Source organism: Bombyx mandarina, chromosome 13, assembly GCF_030267445.1.
Source record: "Bombyx mandarina strain Sakado chromosome 13, ASM3026744v2".
Classification (NCBI taxonomy): domain Eukaryota; kingdom Metazoa; phylum Arthropoda; class Insecta; order Lepidoptera; family Bombycidae; genus Bombyx; species Bombyx mandarina.
In genome coordinates this window covers 7,356,590-7,381,379 of record NC_143220.1, presented here as the reverse complement: position 1 = coordinate 7,381,379, position 24,790 = coordinate 7,356,590, and the positions used below count along the sequence as shown (strand labels likewise).

Below are 24,790 nucleotides of genomic sequence, written 5' to 3'. Positions count from 1 at the left end.
AGACAAGATTTTCCTAATGTCTGCGTGTTGTGCTACAGCGAGTGTTCAGAGGAATTGTTGAGATTATTTCATCTTCCATTTCCACTGCATTACCAAATATACGAGCATAGTTTCTCCCAACTTCTGAAAACGCTATTCATACAGAATGCATTTTCCATCCGGTTTTGGAATGAGCTCCACTCCGCGGTGTTCCCTTTTACGCTATTGATACGCTTTAACTAAAATGGTTAGACTAGCTCACGTCTTCGTCGACATTATGTGGTTAGCGGAGTGAATACGACAATGCCACTCTCACCTTAATATTCAAAGTTTGCATTCCTTTGAAGCAACGATGGCCAACATGAGTCGGGCTGCGAAGTGTCATTTGATGCGCCATAGCTTTCCTTGGACGAATTAGGAGCTATTATATGTATAATATTTATTTGATACTCTATTCACAGTTAAGAATGTAATGACAACATTGTGAGCAACTTTTTTGTTGATTAGTTCGTCCGTGTCAACATTACTCATCATTAACATGTCATTATTTTAGACTTCAAGTGAAGAGTGGCGAGCTTTTAAATCTGTATTATCATGTCTAATGAACACATAATTTTAATTATCTGTAGCAGATATACTAACATTTTTGCTGTCGAGTAAGTTCTTTAATGAAATGAATCTTTTAAGTCAAGGGGATGAAAAGAAAATTAATATGATGGTGGTTTCATTTGTATTTTTACCAAGTTGTCAAACAAGTATTTCATGTTACATCTAGTTTACTATACTATATATGTGCTAATATTGATTTTTTAGCAAAAACTGTAACTGGTAAATTGGTCCACGAAAGTTTATTAATGGCCGTAACCCAAAAAATACTGTTGGAGAGAACCATCTCACTGCCGAGCTAGTGTCGTGGGCGAGAGAGACATGCTAAACAACAGGTAATTGCCGCCAATTTTTAGGCATTAAATAAATATTTTGGGATAATCGAAAAAGCCATACGGAATAAGTGCACCGCTCTGGGTTTGCGGGAATCACCATCTGATATTGATTTCATAGGATAGACAATAAAACACCATTTACAGAACAAGAATAAATAATAATTTATTTTTTGTAAATTCTAATTTTATTTCTTATATCATAAAAGGACGAAGACAAGACGATATTTTCAACATCAAAACAAACAGGTTTCCCTTTTTACAAACTGTGTGTATTGAAATCGATGCAGAAAATCATGAAGCGGCTGTGAGTCCTAGCACGGTAATACTGAACAAACCCGTATGTGTGTGTAGTTCAAGCGCTCTATAAGTGAACCCTTCAGAAGTATTCCATCTCATTCCTACAGATGTAACAGTAGGTATTGGTATCTAAAGGTAAACATTTCACATTCATCGATTTTCATAGCACAACGGTCGAAAAGTTTTCACTTAACAAATATCATGTTTGCATTATACGCTGTTAATCCATTAACATTGTAACAGAGTTACGGTGAGGCGCGCAAGGCCGGGTCTGCACGGAACGCGGTGTGCGTCCGTCGGCTACCTTTGTGTTACATTGCGGTCTAATCAAAGATTACGGAAACGACAATGTATGCGTAGTAAATTCATATTATTCAGTTCACGTTAGAGTATTGATACTATTTAAAACGTTGATTCCGAGATTACGAAATGTTTAAAGGAGCATTAAACGGGACCGAATATAATTTTGTCGTTGCAAAGTTACAGAAGTCAAATAGTTTTGTCAGTCGCCGGTATAACTTACACCATATTTTATATATTATTTGTCTTTTTGTTTGGCAATGAACTTGAATAAAATATTCACGTTACTGTTGGTATTAATATTGTTATTTTTAAAACAACCAGGCGAGTAAGAGGCATATAGTACCTATTTATTCTCGCACTCGACATCATCACTCGGCGAAAGTTACTATCGCTGACAATGTAATGATCAAGTAAGCTATAATTTATTCTATTAGAAGCAATTCACATCTCTACGGACAGTACGATTTGGAAATATGTAACTATAATATTCGATCTAGTTTATTTTTTTTATTTTTTATTGCTTAGATGGGTGGACGAACTCACAGCCCACCTGGTGTTAAGTGGTTACTGGAGCCCATAGACATCTACAACGTAAATGCACCACCCACCTTGAGATAAGTTCTAAGGTCTCAGTATAGTTACAACGGCTACCCCACCTTTCAAACCGAAACGCATTATTGCTTCACGGCTGAAATAGGCAGGGTGGTGGTACCTACCCGCGCGGACTCACAAGGGGTCCTACCAGTAAAAAGCGAAAACTGCTTTTTTAAGCTGATAGCCTTGAGAGGCTATTTCAGTGTAACCTTAACTAGTAGATGAGCTCACGGGGCTGAAACCAGAGTGATGCTAACACTGACCCTAGCAAGAGCAGTGCTTCGCAGAATCTACCACCGGATCGGAAACGCGACCCACTGAGAAGATCCAGCGAGAAATCAGTGGGCTGTGTCTATGGGAGCAAGCGAAAACTGCAGTATTGAAACGAAATAGTGATTTTGATTTCGGCTTCGTTTATTTCTATTGTTGTAATTTCGTCTTGCCTTCGTCCTTCGATGGCTGTAAATATTTAACAATAATATTCTGTTCGAAATACACATACATTCAGATAAAGTAACATTGATTTCTACGCAAGTTCACCGTAATTGTACGAATATATATATATTTTAAATAAAGTAAAAACAAAACGTGAATAACGTGAAAACGAAAATATATTGCAAAATTTGTTTTATCGCAATCTTTCAAAAAGGTATATAAAAAGAATCAAAGTCATATACAATAACTTTTACTACAAAAACAGTTTAAAATATATATATTTATTTACTTACATGTAGTTTATTAGATTAATCACAAGTCGTCTAAAATTCAAACGAACGTTAATTTGTAAATATTCTGAAATAAAATGTTATATCACAATTTATTTTAGTTCACTTAAATCATTATTATGTTGTTAGTTAAATTGTTTTTTGTTAGTTCTTGTCGCCAATGAACACCAATTTGCTTTTTAGTGATTTTTGAGATCCAAAACTTTACTCTCGGCATTAAAATCATTATATATACAAAATATTCTTCAACTAATATCAGCTGTAAAAATGTTAATTTTAATTGAAATATGTCAACAAATCAACAATAATTATTTTAACAATGAAAAATAAGTTAACAACGGGCGACCATACGTCTAAAGTGTTCTCTTAAAAAATGATGATGCAGTCTGTCGTGACGTCACATTCCACAAATGACATGTTTGTCGATATATATGTGCATTTGTAGTTTTTAGGTACATTAAACTTCATGTGACTCAAAATGTATACTCTTCCATTATATTTTTTGTTTTTCTTTAAATATACTGAATTTGATTATGTTAAAAAGATATTGCAAGTAAGAATAAAGAATAATGAACAATTTCAAAGATTTCCGTCAATGCACAACTCATTGCAGGACTGCGTTGTATCGTGTATGTAAGTACCAATAACGGAACAACCCGCGACCTCTAACGAGATATAATTAATTATCTAATAAAACATAGTATTGTCTTCGTATTGCGGGAGTCGTAGACATACTTAATAACACTCCTTTTACGATTTGATCTCGCTAAAATTTCATAATAGAATGAGAATAGTGTATGGGATATTAAAACCGTAAAGGTATAATAGTTCTAATTAAACTTACTTGTTAATGACGATATATTGTTTTGTAAAAGTGTCGTTACAGTGAACGATGAGAACGTTCTGAATACTACGTTATCAGTGGTTGGTGCATCATAAATTCGATTCGATCTAAACAGTGCCGAGATTACGATAAAAATACAATTTGCATATTCGATAGAGTACATCGATCTAAAAGATTACCTATCTAAACTATTTTGGTTTTATGATTTTTTCTCATAAGTTTATTGTGTAAAAGCTTTTAAACATATTGGCCTGATAATAAAAAAAACATGAATTTTTTTATTGCTATAAATAGATTTGACATATTTGTAAAGGTTTTACATTTCTATCTAACGGAGATGTGGTTAAGGATCAAAGCTCCGCTTAGCTTCCAGCAGTCTAGCTTAGTGTAAATATAGTACAAAATTTATATCACTTTGGTTTCCGTGTGTATACTATGGGCACCCGGTTGATAGAAACATCGTATTGTGTGCAGTCGGGGCTAACAATCAATTGGTAAATTCGACAACTGCAACTAGTCGTCCTAGCACTAGAGTCCTTCTTTGTTCACGACTTTCAAATAAAACTGAAAGTATTCTGGTTTGTGCCTTTAGGCTTTTCAGTAGAAACGATACTGGAATCTCGAGCAAAACTGCGTCTGGCGCTGGTATACTTGCACATGAGGACTTACCCATGGACATTTGCCTTTTGCCGCTTTTTATGTAGATATAAACTAATTAACTAAAAAAAATCATAAAACCAACTAAGTGACTATGTACCATATTTTGGTCACCGATTTATTTTAACTACGAAGCGACATCACAGATAGCACGTACTCTCGTGGTATAATGATATATAATATAAACCCGCGCGCTAATACATTACTGCTGACTGCATGTATATAATATATATCCCTTCAACTGCTCATAGTGTTTTGGTTAAAAGTGACTTCAATCGGGTGGTAGTCTAGACATCAGGGCGCAAACTCCGCTGTCGGATGTTCACATCGAGGCGGAAGGTGGCTCTGAGTGGACTAATAAACCCTCGTTCCCAGGGGCACGAAAGATTGCGCCACTCACACAATAGACGACAGCGATGAGTGTTCTTTTAGTGAGTACTCACTCTTTATGGACTGTCCTAGTGGACATTGTATTAAGTTTTTTATGCCCTCCACAAAAATAAACTTTGGCATGATTACAATAGTCACGATTTCCAGATATTTTTATTCGAGAAAATCTTTGTGTGTGAATTAACCGGATGAATTAAACGGATTTTAGCAAAGTGGTACTTGTGTGACAAGTCGGACGTGATGTTTGACAAGCTTCGTTTCATACAACTTGATTTACATATTTGGTATTTGAGAGGACTTTTTCTTCTCTCATATGTGTATATTTTCATAACAAGATAAATGTTATAGAATAAGGTCCAATGTTGGACTGTTTCACGCGCATCGTATCCAATGTTAAGAGACTGCTTAACAGATTATTCAATTTTTGAAATATTGATCCGTAGCCCACTTTCATTTGTTGTTACTCTACTATGTGAGTTCTAATCTGTTTTTTTTTTCTTCTTCTTTCTTTTTTTATAAGTGCCTGTTCTTCTGAAGCACTGAATTTCTTGTTCGGACAACGATTTGTGTCACTTACATCACGTTATGAGCTTCGACTAAATCTGATTCACAATAAACCTTACCACACATACATATAATATGGTTTTATATAGGGTTCTTATCAATTTAAAGCCAGTCCGAAAACGAAGTGGTTGCGAAAGACTGTATTTTCCAAGTTTTTTTCACTGTACGCAATGTTATACAACTAGCAAGACAGAAGCGCGGCGATTTCTGCTTCGCCAAATATGATCCGCCTAATTTATTCCATTTTTATACTAGAATCAACATATTAATTTTTCTCTCAGTTTATGGTTACGTTAAAAATCTTTCCTCCCGTTTCGTCTTCGTCATCGACAACCTTTGAACTTGTTTAATGGAACAACTTATCCACTTTATTTTTCATATTAAATATGAATTCGCAAAAAAAAATACAAGTGTCTGTTTATAAGCTTATACAATACATACGGCAACATTTAAAACTTATGTAAAACAAAAAATAACGCTAACAGATCTGTACAAAAACGATTTATTCATAAAATAATATCTTTCTTTCGGCATTTTACTTAGCAACCTATATTAAGATTGAATAACTTTACTATACTTACACATTATTATACACATATTATTATTTTATTGAATCGGAAATTCGATTTTACATTCGACGCACGCATATGGGACGAGGACTCCGCATGGGAACACGTCCACGTTTAGTGTTTCCTACCCATCCGTAAGGGTGTCTTAAATATAACGCGCAACTAAACATGTGTTTCCTCATGGAAAGTACAAAACTTTTATATAATTTGTAATTAATTACGTGAAATTAAAGCAGAATCCTTTAATATACTTACGTTAGATGATAGTGGAGTTATCGGCATCTAATCCGGATTTAGAAACAATTCTCAATTTCAATTTCAATTTTCAATTTTCATGATCGTCAAAAAAACACATTCACCGCATCAAATAAGGTTTACATACCACCCTCTGTGGGGACTAGTATCGGATCCAAGGAAAAGGCTCCCGACCGATTCCGTTCCATTTAATGTATTCACATTATTAGCCTTTGGATTCGTGAACGTTTAAATTGGAATCTGTAACTTCTCCTATGCTTTTACTTTGAGATCATCTACTTTGATTTCAATTACGCATGTAATGTAGAGATAACAATTAACAGCAAAAAATAAGCATAATATTTTGGGTACAAACAAAGGATTGTTCCCTGTAATTGAACTGATCTAAAGAACTTGCCATTTGTAATATAATACCGTAGACATTACGTATTAACATTTTACATAAATAAAGTGCATAAAACAAGTGTGTCATGACGTATAAATAAATAACAGGAACAAATGTAATTTGTACGCAAGTGTTAGTGTGGTGTTGCCCCTGGGCTGGCGGCGTTGGTCAGCTCAAGAGTGCTCCGGTCTCGGCTGCCTTGTGTCGTACACTCGGACCACGTCCGCCTGGGATACACTCCCGCCCTCCTCTTGCGAGAAAGCGAATCCATCTGCACAACCCGACAATTCAGTACATCCAAGTTAAACAGTCCACGAAAAACAAAAATCTAAATGTGCCAATCAAACTGAATAGGGATGTTGACGCAAGCCGTGTGGCGGCTCGTGACGTAGATAGGCTTTGAATTTTACTACTTTTAAAATGCTACTAATACTAATGCTAATTTAAAAATAAACTGTTGCCATTAAATGTTATATTTGTGTTCATTAAATATATGTATTTAGGGGTTAAAGTATGAAATTGCCGATTTGTACTGAAAAATTGAAATTAGTTTTTTTTTTCCATTTAATATATTTATTTAATCAAAATATCTACCATTATTATCTATACATTGCTGCCATATAATAGGAAGGTCATTTATGCTTTTGCGGTAGAACTCTGGTGATCTAGATTGTACCAACTGTGTGAAAGCATTTTGTACTGCCTCCTGGGAAGAAAACTTTTAATCACGTAGAAAATTGTCCAAATCACGAAAAAAATTGTAGTCCTTTGGAGCAAGCAAGGTCTGGCGAATACGGAGGGTGAAGAATGATTTCTAATTGCAGTTCTTGTAGAGTTAAAACGGTTTCTCGTGCTGTATGAGGTCTCGCTTTATCATGAAGCAATAATGATGAAGATCGATTCATGATTCGGGACTGTTTCACTTCAAGTTTTGCTATCATTGTTCAGACATCTGCCGTTATTTCTTGACTAGATCGGAGAAAGTTATAGTAAATATCACCATGCTGAGACCACCAATCAGTTACTTTATATAGGTAAGCTTTGCTTCAGGACACTGTTGCGGCGTTTGACCTGGGGTCAGCCATTGCATTTTTCGCTTACGGTTATCGTAAAAAAATCCACTTTTCATCACATGTCACAATTCGATCCAATATTCTTCATTTCTGTATCTATTGAACAAGGCAACACAAGTTTCAACACGCGTTTCCTTCTGCAGATCAGTCAAATCATAAGGCACTCATTTTTCATATTTATTTTATTTTATTGATTTGACGCATATGAGTCAATATTGATTGTCGGTAAGGTAACGTTAAACCATGCCGCTAATTCCTGGATAGTTTGTCTAGGATCGGCTTCCACCATCTCTTTCAATTCATTGTTATTCACATGTGTGGGCAGTCTTCTACGTGGTTCGTTCTTCAAATCAAAATTTTCATCATGAAAGCGTTTAAACAAAAAACGCATAGTGCGTTCATTAGCAGTCCCCTCTCCAAACGCAATATTGCGAGCTGTTTCTGCAGCGTTAGTTCCGCGTCGAAACTCGTATTAAAAATCGATCGAATTTTCGAAGTATCCATCTTTCTTGTCTAAGCTGAATAAAAAAAAACAACCGAGAGTCGATAATCGAATGTTGCACATTTTTAAAAGAAGAACGTTATAGGTAGCATTTGAAAAAAGTTTCACTCAAAAATCTTAAACCATGAAGGTTCTATGTCAATTCGATGTACCTATTACAATAAAACGGCAATTTCATACTTTAAACCCTATTAAATAGGTAGGCTAAGTGATTTTTTTTATCAACATCCCCATGACGTGAAATGGAGTATCTATATGTGTGCGTGTATGTGTGCTTGTGTGCGCGTGTGTGTGCTTGTGTGCGGGCGCGGCGTGTACTCACGCGAGAGCTCTAGCTCGACGGCGGCCCGCGAGGTGGAGCGCCGAGTGAACACGCTGCGAACGTTCTGCAGCAGCCGCGCCGTCTCCGTGAGGCTGCCACACACACCTCGCGGTCACTACTACACTCGCTACTCAACGCTATTCACAAGACAACCCTTATAATCCTCTCGACTACCCTCCTCTCTAACACGATGACGAATAGCCCTATTCCCCCCTCGTGTATCGTAAAATCAAAAAGCGTGAAGTGTTAAACAACAATTTACATGGCCATCAACGAACCCTTACGGTTAAATCAGCTTCAGTTAAATCACCATTAAAGTACCAACGGACCGCCATAATAATATAATGTGCAAGACATTATTTTAAAGTTCTGCTGTGGACCATTTAAACTGTGTGTATGAAGCGTTAAGCGTAATTAAGAAGCAAAAGCGTTAATGCTGAAGCCATGCCCGTACTTACACTGAGCTAGCCTGACGAGCGCATGCGCGGCCTCCGCCACGCTGTTCCGGGGGACAATCACCATGCGTTAGTCACACACATGTAAATACGTCAATACTACTCAACAGTTATTGTTAGGAAATCGTTTTAAAAATACAACATCTACATTTCATTTTATATTTAACAACATTTCAGTTCGAACGGCCGTTTCTAATTTCGGATGAAACAAAACGTTATTTAAGTATTAAACACATCAATTTTGATCTAAGGAACGATTTAAAGTAAATTAAGAATCCAACACCTGTGAAAGATATACGAACAATAAATTACATTTATTAGTTACGTGAAGTTAGTTCACTGGTTTTGTTGAAAACAGAACACAAGGCGAGAGCCAAAATGTGTAATATCCACAAGGACTATAATAATACTATAGTCGATAAAGTCGTAATTCTTCAATCTGAATTTCTTCAAAAATTTGTTACATAAATACAAGAGGACGATCTTTTGTCTACTGTACGCCGATTGCTCTGTGTTCCAGGCGAGTAACACACTCGTACATACTCAAATTGAATTGGACACTTATCGACACTTCTTTGACACATTAGCAACACTAAATTTCATGTCATTTGCTTCGGTTTTCGCGCGTAATTGTAACGACTTTTACGGTTTAATCTCGCTTTTATCATTTTAGTTATAAAAACTCCGATAATTTTGTCTATTGGTTACTCAAACTGCGGTAAATTATTTACCTATTTGATTAGTTTCTGACAAGTCTTTTGTGTGTAAAGAAACGTACATTTCAATTTTTTTTAAAAAGACGTGTAACAATGACAGTTACAGTTTATAATGAAACTACTACACGCGAAATGAAACCGATAAAGTACCGTCAATTACTTATTATCACATTTCATGTTTTGATATTTGAGAGACGAGACGTGTGTGTGTTTGTGCAAATATTGTTGTGTGTTTGTGTTTAATTTTAATTATAAACCTTATTTATTAATTAAGGTTTTTTAGTTAGTTTCAGAAATTGGCAATAATTGTTCGACTATCCTTTTATATACATTTTAAATTATAGGTACACAGACAGCACTGCGAATGTTTTTTTAACAAATTATTTAAATGAGCAGACGAGCTCTCGTCCACACTGATGTATAGTGGTCACCGTAGCCCACTGATCCTACACGCCGTGGATGCCGCCCTTCCGTCCATATCCACATATTTAATCAACTCTCTTTTCTTTACGCCCCACTAAGAGTCGTGACTTGATTTCGAAAAGCAACTCTACAACATGTAATTAATGATATTTTCTATTGTCTCACAGTCACTAGATAAAAATACGAATTCCCACTAAAATCCGTGTAGTGTTTTTTTAAACTAAACGTTTTTTTTTACAAGGCATTATCTCTATGTGGCGTATAATTCGAAGCGAAAAATATACAATGTATATGTGTATCTGATTTGTATGTCCATGAAGTGCGTCATATTTTTGAATTACAATAAAGGATCGAAAAAGCAAATTATAATACAGCGCAGGTTACAACGTAGGATAAAGTACTACACAATTGCATCTGACAATAGCCGTTTATTATCGACATATTTTACACAAAACAACAATAGGAAGATGTACATACACATGTGTATATTTAACAATTTTAGAATTAGTTTTTATATACATATAAATAAATGTTGTTTGTACACTGCATATCTCTTGGTCAAAATTGGCTTTTTAAGATATTTTACAAACAAACAATTGACTGCCCTGAGACATACTAACATGTGAGAGAATTCACATTTACGGCGTTGTTCAGTTAGTCAGAAATAGTGACCTCAAAAAGACTACAAAAATCTACAGTCATATGACATTATCGAGAATTATTTGCGAGGTACAGAGTTACAAGTACGGTAACACGTTGATAAAAATATAATGTTGCCAATTGATAAAACCGTATAAAAAAGTTGCGGGTAAATCGTGAAGATTTTTGTTTGTCCAAAATAGCTAAAATTGTTATTTATTTCATTTATATCCATTAACAAACAAAGTGCGCATAATTTATGCCTCATGTCAATCTTAAAAGAACTATTGCTGATTTTTTAAATACAATCTGTATACAAATAACAAACAACATTTACACTCAAGTCATTTATTTAATAAACTAGCAACAATAAAACAAGTCAAGATCCGCACTGAGATAAGTTCGATGCGAAAATTATTTGTACATATCTATCTATATATCTTCTAATTTAGTTGAATTTAATTCAACCAGGAATGAATTGAACCTTTCCCAAAAACGGAAGGCGGGAGGTAGAACGTGAACCCTAGCACGGATAACTTATTTTATATATAAATAGGCAATGGTTTTACTTAATTTTATTAGCTACCGATGAGATTTTGTAATTATTTTTTTTTTGGAAACAGTCTATTTACCCCAACTTTACAATAAAAAATATCAAAAACGAACCAAAACAGGAATTGTAATACACACACTGAATCGAAGTCTTGAGGTGTTAAGAGATTATAGTCTAGTTTCGATCATTGGGCGAACACATATTTAGTGTAGGTACTGTTAGTATAGTAACAAATAAAATCAGATGTCGCACGGGATGAGTCTTGTATCTACCTGCGAGGTCACTGGTTCCCCAAACATGAACTTAAAAGACAAAATGTTCTTAAGAATGGATTAGAAAAACCTTTAGGTTTCTCCTTGGGACACACAGCACTGCGTCCTGCGTTTGACGTTTTCACAACTAAATTCACGTGCTTTATTGCTTATGATTTGCGATTTAGTGGAGTTTTAAATTCCTGTGCTATAAATTTAATACATTATAGCTACTAATAATTTTAAATGGTGCCACTATTGAATTCAGTATGCGACAAATTATTGCTTTAGAACATCATAGGCGTTTAAGTTTGTTAATCATCTAGCGTATTAAGTTTCTAGCTCTTTACAAATCCCACTCCACTCCTTTGTGCAGAGAAAACATCGCGAAAATCAGTTTGTAATGACAATTCAAAAAACATTTTCCAAAAAAAGTTAAGAATTCCAGTTGAATATTACATTAATGGAAAATTGATTATTCCGAGCAAGGCGTTAATGGAGTAAATAAATTAGAATGTCGTTATCGACAGCCCGTCTATACGTGTGGGTGCAGTGTGATTCTAAAACAGCGCCCCTAGCGGCAAACGTAGGTAAACATTCCAACTCCGTACAAATTCAAGTTAACTTTTACGCTATCGAGAACGTTAAGAAACTTGCACTGAACACAAGGAACAGAAGTGTAAAGAGTTCTCGAGTGCAAACTGATTCTCGTTTGATTGTTGGTTGTTCTGTATAGCACGGTCATATTCTAATAATGAAAATACTAATAAATATTACAGACTGGTTAATTTGATTCGTTTCATATATTCTCATGTCTAATTACATTAAATATATTATAAGTTAAGGAAGCCTTAGGAGGCGGACGTTGTTGAAGAGAGTAAGAGAGAGATTAATAACTAATTTTATTTAGAAAACCAATGTTGACGCTAAGCTTTTATACTAAATATGGCGAGGTCTAAAAATACGTATTTGTATGGTTTCCAATAAAGCGGTCATGTACAAAAATTGTTTTTGGAAATGAACAACAAACAATGCAGATTGCGTTCGAACTATCGGTACAATTGATAGCATTAGAGTGTGGACATCATCTGTCTGCTTCAACCATATCTTACGATCTGCGAAATACCATGGTTATGCTTTTTTTTGTGAACATAATGGATTTCATAAGTAACTGATTTATTTTGAAGCAGCACATCAAAGCTCTCACTTAAATTGTATAAAAGAAAAAGAGATATATAGTAAAACATTGAGGCATCGCTTCGATGATGACTTAAAGGGCATCGTTTCTATTAAATATATCAAATTATATTATTCTAAAAGCTTTATTAAAAAAGTTCACTCTTTGTAAAATCTTAATATAGGAAGAGAATCTAGCGAACACCGGGGGCACACCCGGAGCGCCCCGGACGTACACCGGGGGCACACCTGGAGCGCCCCGGGCGTACACCGGGGCCACCCCCGGAGCGCGCCGGGCGCACCCACCGATAAAAACAAAAGTTACCGTTTGACAGCAGCCTTTCGTCTCAACCAACACGTGACGTGCCGCCATCTTGAAATATCACAATAAGTTAGTCTAATGGGAATGCATCTGTAGAATAACTTAATAACTTACACACAACATTTAATTTACAAACTATTACCGACCGAAATAAGGGAAGTAACAGTAAGCGTTTGTAAATATTGTTTAACAAAATTTGTACAAAAGACGAGTGACGAACTATCGAGACTAACTAATCAGTCGTAGGCCCGCTCGCATCGTGAGACGATGCGGCGCGGGCGAGGCGCGGGTCCCTAGCGGGGGTCCGGTCGCGCCGACGGCCGCGCGTCAAATGACGTGCGCGTCGCGGATCCAGGGCGGGCGCGGGGCGGGCGGCGCGGGGGCGGGCTGCACGTGGCGCCGCCTCCAGCGCAGACCCACGGGCTCGCCGCGGCACTCGCTGGCCACAACACAACGTCAGCACGCGCCTGCACTCGCGCCAAGCTCTGTCTGTCTCTCTCTCTCTCTCGCTCTCTTTCTATATACGCGTTACTTTAGTCGACTATGCTCTGTATCTTTAAATCGCCATGTATTGTTATATACTTTTAATAATCAAAATTTTAACAAACTGAATGCGAGAGCGACACCGCCTGCTCGATGTACAGACAGACACGGCACGAGTGCACGCGGGGTGCGGGGGGAGGGTGGGATGCAAAGCGAACTAAAAACGGGACTAAATAACGTGCTCACTAATGCTCAAAATTCACCTCGTCTGCATATCCATTTTTTATTAAATAATTCGGACAAAAGCTTAGTGCTTTTTTCGTCGAAAATACAGCAACACAATTCCAAAATGGGGTTACCAATCAAAAAAGGTGTAAATTTAGCTCCAGGTAACAATAATACGACACAGTTGTGGATATACAGACATAAGGCTAAATAAAATAAAACCGATCATACATACATATACATTTACAATAGTAAACGCAATTATGATTGCAATAAAGCCAATCCACGATATCGAGAGGTAAAGCTTATCATCGACCGTTTCCAGCCCACACATGTATCGCACTTTATCGTCGCCCCTCATCCCTGACCATCTCTCTACAAACTTACATGTCATAGTAATATAAGTACATTTCAATTACATGTGGTTCCCAGAGGTGCACATGCAATCATAATAATATTATTGTGCTAAATTCAATACCAAAATAAATAAATACAGTAACATATACATTTTATAAAATATCTACATTTGTGTTCTCCAGTGTTTACAGAAAAAAATTGCCAATTTTTTAAATTTTTTTTTCTTTCTAACAGTGATACCTATGTAAAATGTTGGTGAAAATGAAAAATTATGAAATGTTAGATTATATTATTGGTACTCATGTGGCTGCATATAGCATTATATGTTATAATTAATAATTCCAAACGCATAAACACATGCACTACCCGGGCCACTCTACGGACAAACTGGACATGAGTCTATGTTGATGTTCTGCTATTGCATTTGTAACGGTTAGAAGAATCTTATATTTGTAGATCTTATCTTCATTATGTGTACGTTTAATATGGTTTATCTTAAAGTTCGAACAAAATAATCACAAATAACTTGGATTAAAGTTTAGTTGATACAATATTTGATTCATATATTTATAAGATTGGAATCTTTATAGAAACATATTGTATCATATATAATCTGTGGCGCCAATTCTGAGTATTTACATGTTGTTTTATACATTATATATTTTGTTTTCTGTTTGTAAATAAATAGTCTCTCAAAACAAGAGTGGCTATTATGTCACGCGGCCTCAAACAAGAGTTAGAACGATTTCAGTCACTCAGCTAAACGGTTTCTCTAATTAACTTTTACGACCCGCTTATAAGGTCTAAAATGAAAGGTTCTAGAACTCGATATCGTTTTAAATAGGAATATTAGCCTATACTGTAAAGTATGGCGGGTCGGGGGCGTGAGTATCTATGAGCACTTACGAGTGTCGCGGCTGGGCCAGCAGGGCGGGCGGCGCGCGCTGCTTCAGCTCGCTCTCCCGCACGGCCTCGGTGGCGGACTTGAAGGCAGAGTTGCGCACGCTGCAACGGGCGGGTCGCGTGAGACGTGCCGGGTCACGTGAGACGCGGTGAGTCTCAATCAGTTTTAAAGTAATTAATGAAAAATTAATAGCTTCTGTATTCAGGCTAAACAGGGAGCGCACTATAGTAACAGATGACGTCGGAGGCTCTGTCTATACGTTCCAATTCCCGCTGAATTAAACGATTATTATAATACTCGATGTACGTTATACTAGCGCGTGGCGCGTGCGGGGTTTTATGACCCTTTTAGGCAGACGAGCAAACGGTTCGTCTGATGGTCACTGGGGACCGTCGCTCGTGGACATCAGCAATGATAGGGGCAGAGCCAGGCCGCTGCCTACCGTTGAGGTCTGTCCGCAAGCCTCATTTGAAGAGATACAAGAGCCAACGCTCGGGAAACATCGCGCTGTTTACGAAGGCGACAGTTCTAGATGGGAGAAACGGACGGAGTTTGCTCTGATGATAATAATGATAATTATATAATTACACGGTGACGACGAGGTCCGGTATGAGGGTCGCTATCGGGATGAGGATGAGACCGAACCAGAAGACCAGGGAGCCGAACACCATCCGGTCCATGCCCAGCATCACGGCTCCGATCAGAATCGTTGGGTATATGTTACTGTCAAAACAAAGATTTATGCTTTATGAAGGTGACACGAAAGTTTCTCGAAGAAGACCAGAGACTGGTACTTTAAGTCAAGCGGAAGACGTGAGCGTGTCCGCGCCGCACTGTACTATGTTGGAGGCCGCGACCAGGCGTCTTTATTTGTGTTCCATTGCCTGCATCAACCACAACGAACATATCATTTGTTTAATGTCACTGAGTTGTCACTGTCACTGTCACTGAATGTCGCTGAGGGGGGCGAGGGAGGGTTCTAGCTGGGAGGTGTCGTGTAATGCGTAAGTCGTTATGTTACTGACCTGTATATAAGTAAGAATAGCAGCCAAAGAGCTAAGGACCCCCATATGGAGACGTGCGTGACCCACGTCCACGAGTGCGTGGCCAGCCCGGCCTTGAGACACACGGTCAGAACCACGTACTGGAAATAAATAATTATTGATTTTAGTTAATCATTAACCACGTTCTTCTTGCACTGCGGACATGTTGCTATTCCGTATGTACATTATAGTTCGCGTTAAGAACGCAGTGAGTCATCTTTGTTCGCCGGCCTAGCCCCGCCCCTAGCCAACCAAATCTCTTCAAATTACAAGGTCAAGTTCACAGTGACCAGTTGAAGACATAGCTTCGAACGCGATGGTTGTGTCCTGTAATTGTGGTACCTGATTTATATTTCAAAAAAATTAATACCTCACCAATTCGTAAAAATAAAAGTGGCTCGGTAATTCATAGCGAAAAAGAAAAGTAATTTACAATGCTTTTAAGTATTTTAAGCAGTCTGATTTAAATGTGGACTGTGGACAGCATAATACAAAAAACAGCAAATGCATGCATTTTTAACTTTTAAGTATATTTTTTAAAATCATGAAACTTAATCTTTAAAAATATAATTTGTTTGAATTTTAACACTGCTGTGAATACATCTTTACCCTGTAGTTGCACTAATGACTCACTGCATTCTTAACGCCAACGAACTATAGGAACTAAGCACTATGGTACTTCTATATGGCGACACAATCTTGGGATATATCTGTGAGGTACACAGTCACCACCGGAGGATACGCACGGTGTAGACCAGGTTCCCCAGCACCAGGTAGCCGCCGTCCTTGCCCGAGGACCACAGCACGTGGTGGTCGGCGAGCGCCACGGGCAGCCAGAACAGCAGCACGGAGTGCAGCAGCGCGTTGACCGCCCACACCCAGAACACGCGCACGTTGAACAGCAGCCCTTGTTGCGACGGGATGTACAGGATGGGGTGCTACAAGAACGGACCACAACTTTTTTTTATTGCCCTTGTAGGCAGACGAGCACACGGCCCACCTGATGGTGAGTGGTTACCGTCGCCCATGGACTTCAGCAATGCCAGGGGCAGAGCCAAGACGCTGCCTACTGACCAATCCGCTGTCTACCGAAACCGGACTTCTTCTTGGTGCTCCTTGTGTGTACAGAGCTTCATCACATCAAAACATAGATTATTCTGTTTAATGTGAGGACCATGGACAGCCGCGGTGTAGTTAATTTGTCTCTCTCGCTCTCTGTATGTGTTAGAAGCTGAACGTGAACACATATGACGTATCCTTTTAATATGTTATATTAATTTTTAACAATGAACAAATTTGTATAAGTTCAGTACACTACGGCAGCGCGCCGAGGGAAGCCACTGCACATAACTATATACCACAATTGACATTAGTGCAATACGACGTGCTCATGCGGTCCTGTAGCTCAGATGTTGCGTACGATAATGTCTATTGTACAAACAGCTAGCGCAGTAAATATAATAGTTGACTAGTTTAGTAGAGATTTGGTCCAGTTCAACTTACCCTGAGCATGATCTCCGGTGAGCACAGCTTGTCGAACAGTCCGATGGCGAAGGGCGGCAGCGCAGTGAAGATAACGTTGTAGAAGCCGATGGTCCACCGCTCGAACAGGATCTGCCCCGACCTGCCGACGGAACGCGTCACTGCACGGCACCACGGGGGGGCGGGGCGGGGGCGCGGGATACTCACCAAGCAGAGTATATGGCGAACCACAGTTCGATGACGTACAGACAGATGTTCTTGTAGAATGAATACAGAATGAGTTTGCTGATTCGCGAGTAGTTCCAGGCTCCGTGCACCAGCAGCAGGCGGAGCAGGAAACGGAACTAGGAACAAAACATGTTCTTAATGAACAGATAATACATGGATAACAGTTTGTGGCTTCTGTAGTTACCTCCTTATTGTTTTTACTGGTTGGCTCTATTTAAATACTTTGATTTATATGTAATGAGCAGTGGTCGGAGTAGGTAGATTGATTTTATATACTTGCGTCAAGATATTATAATATGGACATACCATTTTATCCATAATGATTATATTTTAAATTGTAAAAAAATATTTTTAATCCTCATCGGTTACAATTTCTAAATTTATGAGATAAAGTAACAAAAAGCCCTGTCTATGTTTTGTCTCATACTGACAAGCGTCATTTCTAATTCAAAAGAAAGGAACAAAATACGGTGTAACTATTCCAAGGCGTTTTTGTATAAAATATACTATTTTATTATTAATATACTAATATACTAATTTATTATTAATATACTAATTATTATTAAATAAATTTATTAATATACTAATTTCAAAATTCCGGAACAAATATCACAATAAATGAAGTTCCGGTATTTTGGAGGCATATCCATATTATCCTCTACGTTTGACTTCAACGACCTTAAATGAATCTACCTACTCCGACCTCTAGTAATGAGCCTCGGAACTGTTAGCTAGGGTGTCGGCACCTGCGCGATGCTGTAGTCGGAGGCGCAGACGGCCTGCAGCCCCTCGACGCCGGAGATGCCGACGCCGACGGACGCGCGCTGGATCATGGCCACGTCGTTGGCTCCGTCGCCGATGGCCAGCGTCACCGCCCCCGTGGCGCCCGACACCAGCTCCACCACCTCGGCCTTCTGTATGGGCGACACCCTGCAGCATACCACCACCTTGCAGGATATGCACAGGTCCAGGAAGTCCTTCTTCAGGTCGCAGCCCATCGCGTACTTGAGGCTCTTCCCGTCGATGACGAGCGCCACGTCGTTCTGCTTCCGGAGGTTGTCTCCGAAGTCTATGGCGTGGCGCGACATGGACTCCCGGGTGCCCTGGGGAAACACGACAGTGCATTGTAAGGAACTCATTATGTTGGCTCAGAATCAAAAATTATAATTCTAATTTCGGTATATTGTATTTAAGCAGAATATTGCAGTTCTATTACATTATAGCTACCACTACAATATTTCGTGTCGACTTGTTGCAAGATTGACAGTGCCGATGACATTGTCAACTCGCCCTTATCTATTATAATCTATAAATGTACTAAATAGTGGTGAGTAATGTAATAAAACTGACACCGAAGTGCGGCGGCCTTTATGTCTCTTGCCATTGTCCTATCGGGAGAGGGAACAAGCAACCGTGTGGCCGTGCAGTAACTGCAGTTTACTGGTGGTAGGACCTCTTGTGAGTCCGCGCGGGTAGGTACCACCGCTCCACCGATTTCTGCCGTGAAGCAGTAATGCGTTTCGGTTTGAAGGGTGGGGCAGCCGTTGTAACTATACTGAGACCTTAGAACTTATATCTTAAGGTGGGTGGCGCATTTGTGTTGTAGATATCTATGGGCTCTAGTAACCACTTAGCACCACCCAGCTAACCATCTAAGCAAAAACCTAGTCCACCCATCTAAGCAAAAAAAACTTGAATAGATTTGAAGCTTTAAGACTTAGAAATGTTGAGATCGAAAATAGAATTGCTTATTGTTGTTAGTGACGAGTGGGGTGAGGGGGCGGGTGAGGGGGCGGGTGAGCACTGACGTCGAGGCTGTCCTCGTTGAGTATGAGCAGCGGCATGGCGGTGTGGATGAGCCGCGCGGAGTGCGCGATGTTGATGGCGGTCTCCTGCTTGTCTCCCGTGAGCACCCACACGTTGATGTTGGCCTTCAGGAGCGCGGCGATGGTCTCCGGCACGCCGTCCTGCCGCACGCACGCGTCACTGCACTCACGTGCTCGGTACAACGTAACATATCGCGCGGCCAAACGTAGCTTATTTTGGTACGTTCAATCGTTTATTTTGACCTCAAATGACGTCACACGAATGTTACGTTCAACCGAACTCGTTGTCAATAATCTGTTTGTTGATATGCATCAGTGTACGTATTGCATCCGTTGGACATTAAATAATTTAAACAGATAAATTTGAACACCGAACGCATATTGTATTTAATATTTACTACTTACTCTATTACTCTTGGTTATGTCTTTTTTTTAATTTTAGTTATAATCGTTTTGTAATGAACTTTTCTACGCTTACATTACATATATAATTTCATGATCGTCACAATGTGCTGGTCCTCCATGAACGTCAAGACATGTCTCAAAGCAGTTGTCCCGTACTTTCAATCGGACTGACTACATAGTTGCAGAAATTGGCAGAATGAATAAATAAGTATTCGCGGGGCAAATGAATGTAGATCCTGTTTGTATGTAGTTAGGGGCACGCTTACCTGCAGCTTGTCTTCAATGGCAGTGGCTCCGAGCAGCCTCAGGTTGTTCTCTACGAGGTCGGCAGCTTCCTCGATCTTCTGCTCGCGGTCCTGTATCGCGATGCTCGCCTTGTGGTAGGTGTTGGACCAGTCCTGTTCGAACAAATCATGCCGTGATGGGATGCGAGCGAGGGGGCGGAGGGGGGGCCGGCACGCACCTGGTAGACCTGCTCGGGGATGTCGGCGACGGCGAACACGAGGGTCCGGAGCCCCTCCGCGGCGAAGTGCTCCAGGTGCGCCAGGGTGGCCGCCGCGAAGGGCGCGCTGTCTCCGCCGGACAGCCGGCTGTAGATCACGCTGTCCGCGCCCTTGCAGTACAGCTTGATGGTCCCTGCACACGGGGCAGCCTATAGCACTCAAGATATAGTGTGATTTTAATTTTATTTTTAATACATCAGGCGTTGTCGTTTGATAAAAGATTGCAATACAAATATGAATTAATTGCGGAAGCAATTAACGAAGTGTGGGGGCGCACCTTCCGGCGTGCGCACGATGACGGACATGCGCTTCCTGGCGGAAGTGAAGTCGAGCACGTGCAGCAGCTGGTAGCGCAGCGTGTCCCCCAGCGCGCGCACGTGCACGTGGCTGGGCGTGCGCGTGCAGAACGAGAAGCCGAAGGCCGCGGCGCCCGTCACCAGCGCGCGCTCGTCTGCACACACACGAGGCGGACATGCCGCACTACACTTACTTACTGCTTTTAATTTGATACCATTTAATAATTATTTGAAATCCATCGAATTTTTAACACAATTTATTTTCACAATAGAGCAAGCGGATAAATGCGAATCAAAGAGGTGCATCGGATTAAACGTTATTTGGTAATTGTAGTTCAAGGTCCCAGCGTGGGATTGTCAGCTACTACCAGTGCTGAGACTAAGACTGTTGCGTCATATCTGAGTAATCATCGCAGCACCTGGGACCATTGTGTATACCCTCAATACAGTTCCAGAGACCATTCTCACCACGTGTACCACCCGACCACTGGATCGAGCTACCTCCCCCATGGACGTCCCGCGGACGTTACTACACGACTCTCTTCACACGTTAGTGCAAATTTTCTTTCCAAGCGGCTCCGGTTGTGTCTATTTCTAGTCTCCAGGAGTAGAAGTACCTCTGACCCTATACTATTCGCACGTTTTCAATGACAATAAAGTAAAAAGTAATATGATGTGAAATTTATAAATTATGAGAAACCGAGGTTGCCCTAAATTATCAAAGTAACAGTAGCAGCGCTGTGACCCTGAGGTCCCAAATGTATGTTTGGAAATGAGAGGCGGTACCGGGGGAGGCGGCGTGGTAGTCCACGGTGTCCCCCTTGGTCTCGGGGATGACGGTGTGGCAGATGGCCAGCATGATGAGGAACTCGCGGATGACGGGCGCCGTGGGGTGCTCCCGCGTCAGGTTCTGGTACAGCGGCGTGTCCTCCAGCCGCTCCGCGGGCCCCGGCCGGCTGTAGATCACCTGCGCCGAGGGGGACGGTACAGTTTGATATCGACAGCCTTTTTTTTGCAACTACTAGGTATTTTAATTTGATTTTCTTATTATATGAAAATAACTCAACTAAAATATTTACTGGACTGAAGCGTAACAAAATTTAAAATTAATTATATAATGTTATTTTGATATTTTTAGGCATTACAACACGCGTTCAGTCGAGTGACTCTGACATAGGCACCTCTGCGATGGAGCACTTGTGGAAGACCATGACGTTCTGCGTGAGGGTGCCGGTCTTGTCGCTGAACACGTAGCGCACCATGCCCAGCTCCTCGTTGAGGTTGGAGGTCCGCGCCATGGCCGCCGTGTCGCTGGCCGGGTCGTACATCTCGCTGTCCATGGAGATGAACTTGGCCTGCGCGGAGAGGGCTGCGGCTTAGTGCTAGCGTCGGAAGGACAGCTGTGCTCCACGGATGTTTACCCAATTTTTTGGGTCTTTGATTAGGCTCCAGGACTTAGATAGATTTATTGACAGTGTGGTGTCATCCACCCCTTTGGTTCCCGTGGATGATGTGAGGCGACTAAGGCCTTCACCGCAGCGCGGGCTTTAGTATTCTCCGAGTAATGTATCACCCGCTGGATGTACTGTGGGACGGCTGCGGAGGTACTTCATTATTGGACACCGACATATCATAAGCAGCACATCTACACATAGTTCACATTAGACGGGGACTGCGTGCAGTGTTGTTGGATTCTATAAAAACATTACACTGGGACTTCAACTTCATGTCTGGTCTGGTGGACGGCGGCGTCTGTCTTGTGACGTTTGAAGGGATCGGTAACCTCTCAACGCCAGGCGAGTTGCGAGACCGTCCGGCCGTCTGTACAACGTCCGCTCATTGAGTATGAAATGAAAGTAGTGGTACTGACCTGGAAGAAGCGAACTATCTCGGCGGTGACCTGCAGCGATATCGGTATGAGGTTGTTGTACAGGATCAGGAACGTCAGGAAGTTGAACCCGAAGTGCGCGTTCTGCGCCTCTGGAACAAGCGGACGCGTCGTGACCAGGGGCTGGCGGGGGAGAGGGGGGCGCGGGGCGGGCGCGAGGGGGCGGGGCGGGCGCGAGGAGGCGGGGCGGGCGCGAGGGGGCGGGGCGGGCGCGAGGAGGCGGGGCGGGCGCGAGGGAGCGGGGCGGGCGCGAGGAGGCGGGGCGGGCGCGAGGGGGCGGGGCGGGCGCGAGGAGGCGGGGCGGGCGCGAGGGGGCGGGGCGGGCGCGAGGGGGCGGGCGGACGGGTACGCTGTCGGTTGTCCTTCGCTTCTCGCGTTGTGACGTTCGTTCTTACCATGGCACACGAAATTATAATGACGAAATGGTTTTATATCGAAAAATTAGGAAAATCACTTATTATGTACTTGTATTGTTTTATGAAGAGTGAATGAATGAGCTGATAGTGAATTACAAAGAAAGGAAACTTGCAAATCTAGCTTTTTCAGAGTAATTTAATTTGAAGAATGCATATTAAAACCAAAGTTACACAACTTACACTAAATTTATTAAATTAAAACAAAGAGCAGTTTAAGAAATTCAATATCGATACCACATTAAACGAAGCGGGCCATTCTGTACTCCGTCTGCGAGCCCGTCCTGGACCATCGAAGCGGCCTAGTCCCTAACACAGGGATACGCTGCCAGCAGAAATATGAGTTGGAACCTTACAGGGATAGCTGACCCCGTTAATGAATAAGTAAATGTAACGGGAGAAACAGAATGGGGGTAATTATGCACCAAGGCAATGGAAATAGAGGCTGATTGCTGTGATGGCGATCATGTGGTCGGCGTGACGTCAGCAGCATTAGTTGTTCGCGAGGAGGGGGGGGGGAGGTGCCGAGACTAACCCCCCCCCTCCCGCACCTCGCCCTCGTCTAGTTTTCACGTCAGCCGCGACGACTTATTGGGGGCAAGGATTATTACTTTAGTTTTTTGTACTAAATTAGATTAAAATATTTTACACCGAGCCATACATGTTTTTATATCTATTTAATGACATTATATATAATATTATCTTTCCAATGCGCCAGCCGACAACCTACACGAAGCCGTAAATGGAAGGCTCAGTGTCGTGCGCGCGGACGCACGCTCCGGTGTAGGGTTCGATTCAATTTGAGAATTTAATGTATAACCGGCCATATATTATCTTAGATCCTTCGATTTAAAACTAACACTGACCTTCGAGCCCGATATACCAGTCATTGTGATTCCGCATCCAGAACTCGTTGAAGCCGGCGCTGAGCAGCGACAGCGCCAGGAGGATGATGAACAGCATCAAGATGTGGGTGTTGGTCTGGCGGTCGATCGATGAGCGCTTCAACGGGGCTGGAAGACAAACTTCTTTACTGAGACAATAGAAACGCCCCCGCCCGCCGCGGTGTCCGAGCAAACAACAAAAACTCCTGATCTTAAATCATTGAATATGTACTCACTATAGATTTACACTGGTGGTAGGACCAATTTGTGAGTCCGCACGGGTAGATACCACCGCCCTGCCTATTTCTGCCGTGAAGCAGTAACGCGTTTCGGTTTGAAGGGTGGGGCAGCCGTTGTAACTATACTGAGACCTTAGAACTTATATCTCAAGGTGGGTGGCGGCATTTACGTTGTAGATGTCTATGGGCTCCAGTAACCACTTAACACCACGTGGGTTGTGAGCTCACCCACATATCTAAGCAATAAAAAAAATAATTAAAAATAGAGATGTAATACTAGTGACGTTAGTACCTTTAGTAGAATTCTTCATGAGTTTAGTTTCGTGTCCCGTGTACACCACCACGCCGTGCACCCAGGCCGTGTTCCGCAGCATCGCCCCCCGGAGGAGCATCTGGTCCAAGCCCAGAGGCAGCGTCCTGAAAAAGAGACAAATTCATTATGAGTTTATTTATTTTGTAAACTTCCAAAATAATTTAGTAATAAACGATCCAGTGCTAATTGTTCCAAATAAACAAGGACCCTGTCCGCGCACACGGGCCGCCGATCAGTGTAGGGGGGGCGGCAGGTGACGGGGGCTGCGCGGATGGGGCAGCCATCCATTCCAACTGAGACATCGTCTCTTTCGTTTGTTTATTATTACTTTTGAGCGCATAAAAGTACAGAACAATCAAGGATAGA

At 41.0% G+C, this 24,790-nt stretch overlaps 1 protein-coding gene across 10 annotated transcripts in view; it reads right to left on the bottom strand.

Moving 5' to 3' along the window:
• Nucleotides 1-1,057: 1,057 nt before the first annotated feature.
• The window catches only part of ATP8A (ATPase phospholipid transporting 8A1), an 81,731-nt gene continuing 57,998 nt past the window's right edge, over nt 1,058-24,790 (bottom strand). For 4 of the 10 annotated variants that reach the window (XM_089732595.1, XM_089732600.1, XM_089732603.1 and 1 more), the window contains 19 exons: nt 24,404-24,528; nt 23,855-24,001; nt 22,558-22,667; nt 21,869-22,042; nt 21,474-21,654; nt 20,669-20,842; nt 20,352-20,524; nt 20,155-20,286; nt 19,466-19,624; nt 18,404-18,760; nt 17,637-17,773; nt 17,451-17,571; nt 16,694-16,885; nt 15,930-16,048; nt 15,493-15,627; nt 14,907-15,005; nt 12,939-12,986; nt 8,401-8,492; nt 1,058-6,774 (listed from right to left, as the gene is read on the bottom strand). In XM_089732595.1, the coding sequence (XP_089588721.1) occupies nt 6,677-6,774; nt 8,401-8,492; nt 12,939-12,986; nt 14,907-15,005; nt 15,493-15,627; nt 15,930-16,048; nt 16,694-16,885; nt 17,451-17,571; nt 17,637-17,773; nt 18,404-18,760; nt 19,466-19,624; nt 20,155-20,286; nt 20,352-20,524; nt 20,669-20,842; nt 21,474-21,654; nt 21,869-22,042; nt 22,558-22,667; nt 23,855-24,001; nt 24,404-24,528 (2,773 nt within the window). In that variant the 3' untranslated portion in view covers nt 1,058-6,676. Of the gene's footprint in view, nt 6,775-8,400; nt 8,493-8,858; nt 8,900-12,938; nt 13,375-14,906; nt 15,006-15,492; nt 15,628-15,929; nt 16,049-16,693; nt 16,886-17,450; nt 17,572-17,636; nt 17,774-18,403; nt 18,761-19,465; nt 19,625-20,154; nt 20,287-20,351; nt 20,525-20,668; nt 20,843-21,473; nt 21,655-21,868; nt 22,043-22,557; nt 22,668-23,854; nt 24,002-24,403; nt 24,529-24,790 lie in introns of those variants that run through there. The other 6 variants (XM_089732598.1, XM_089732597.1, XM_089732602.1 and 3 more) reach the window with 6 other exon arrangements.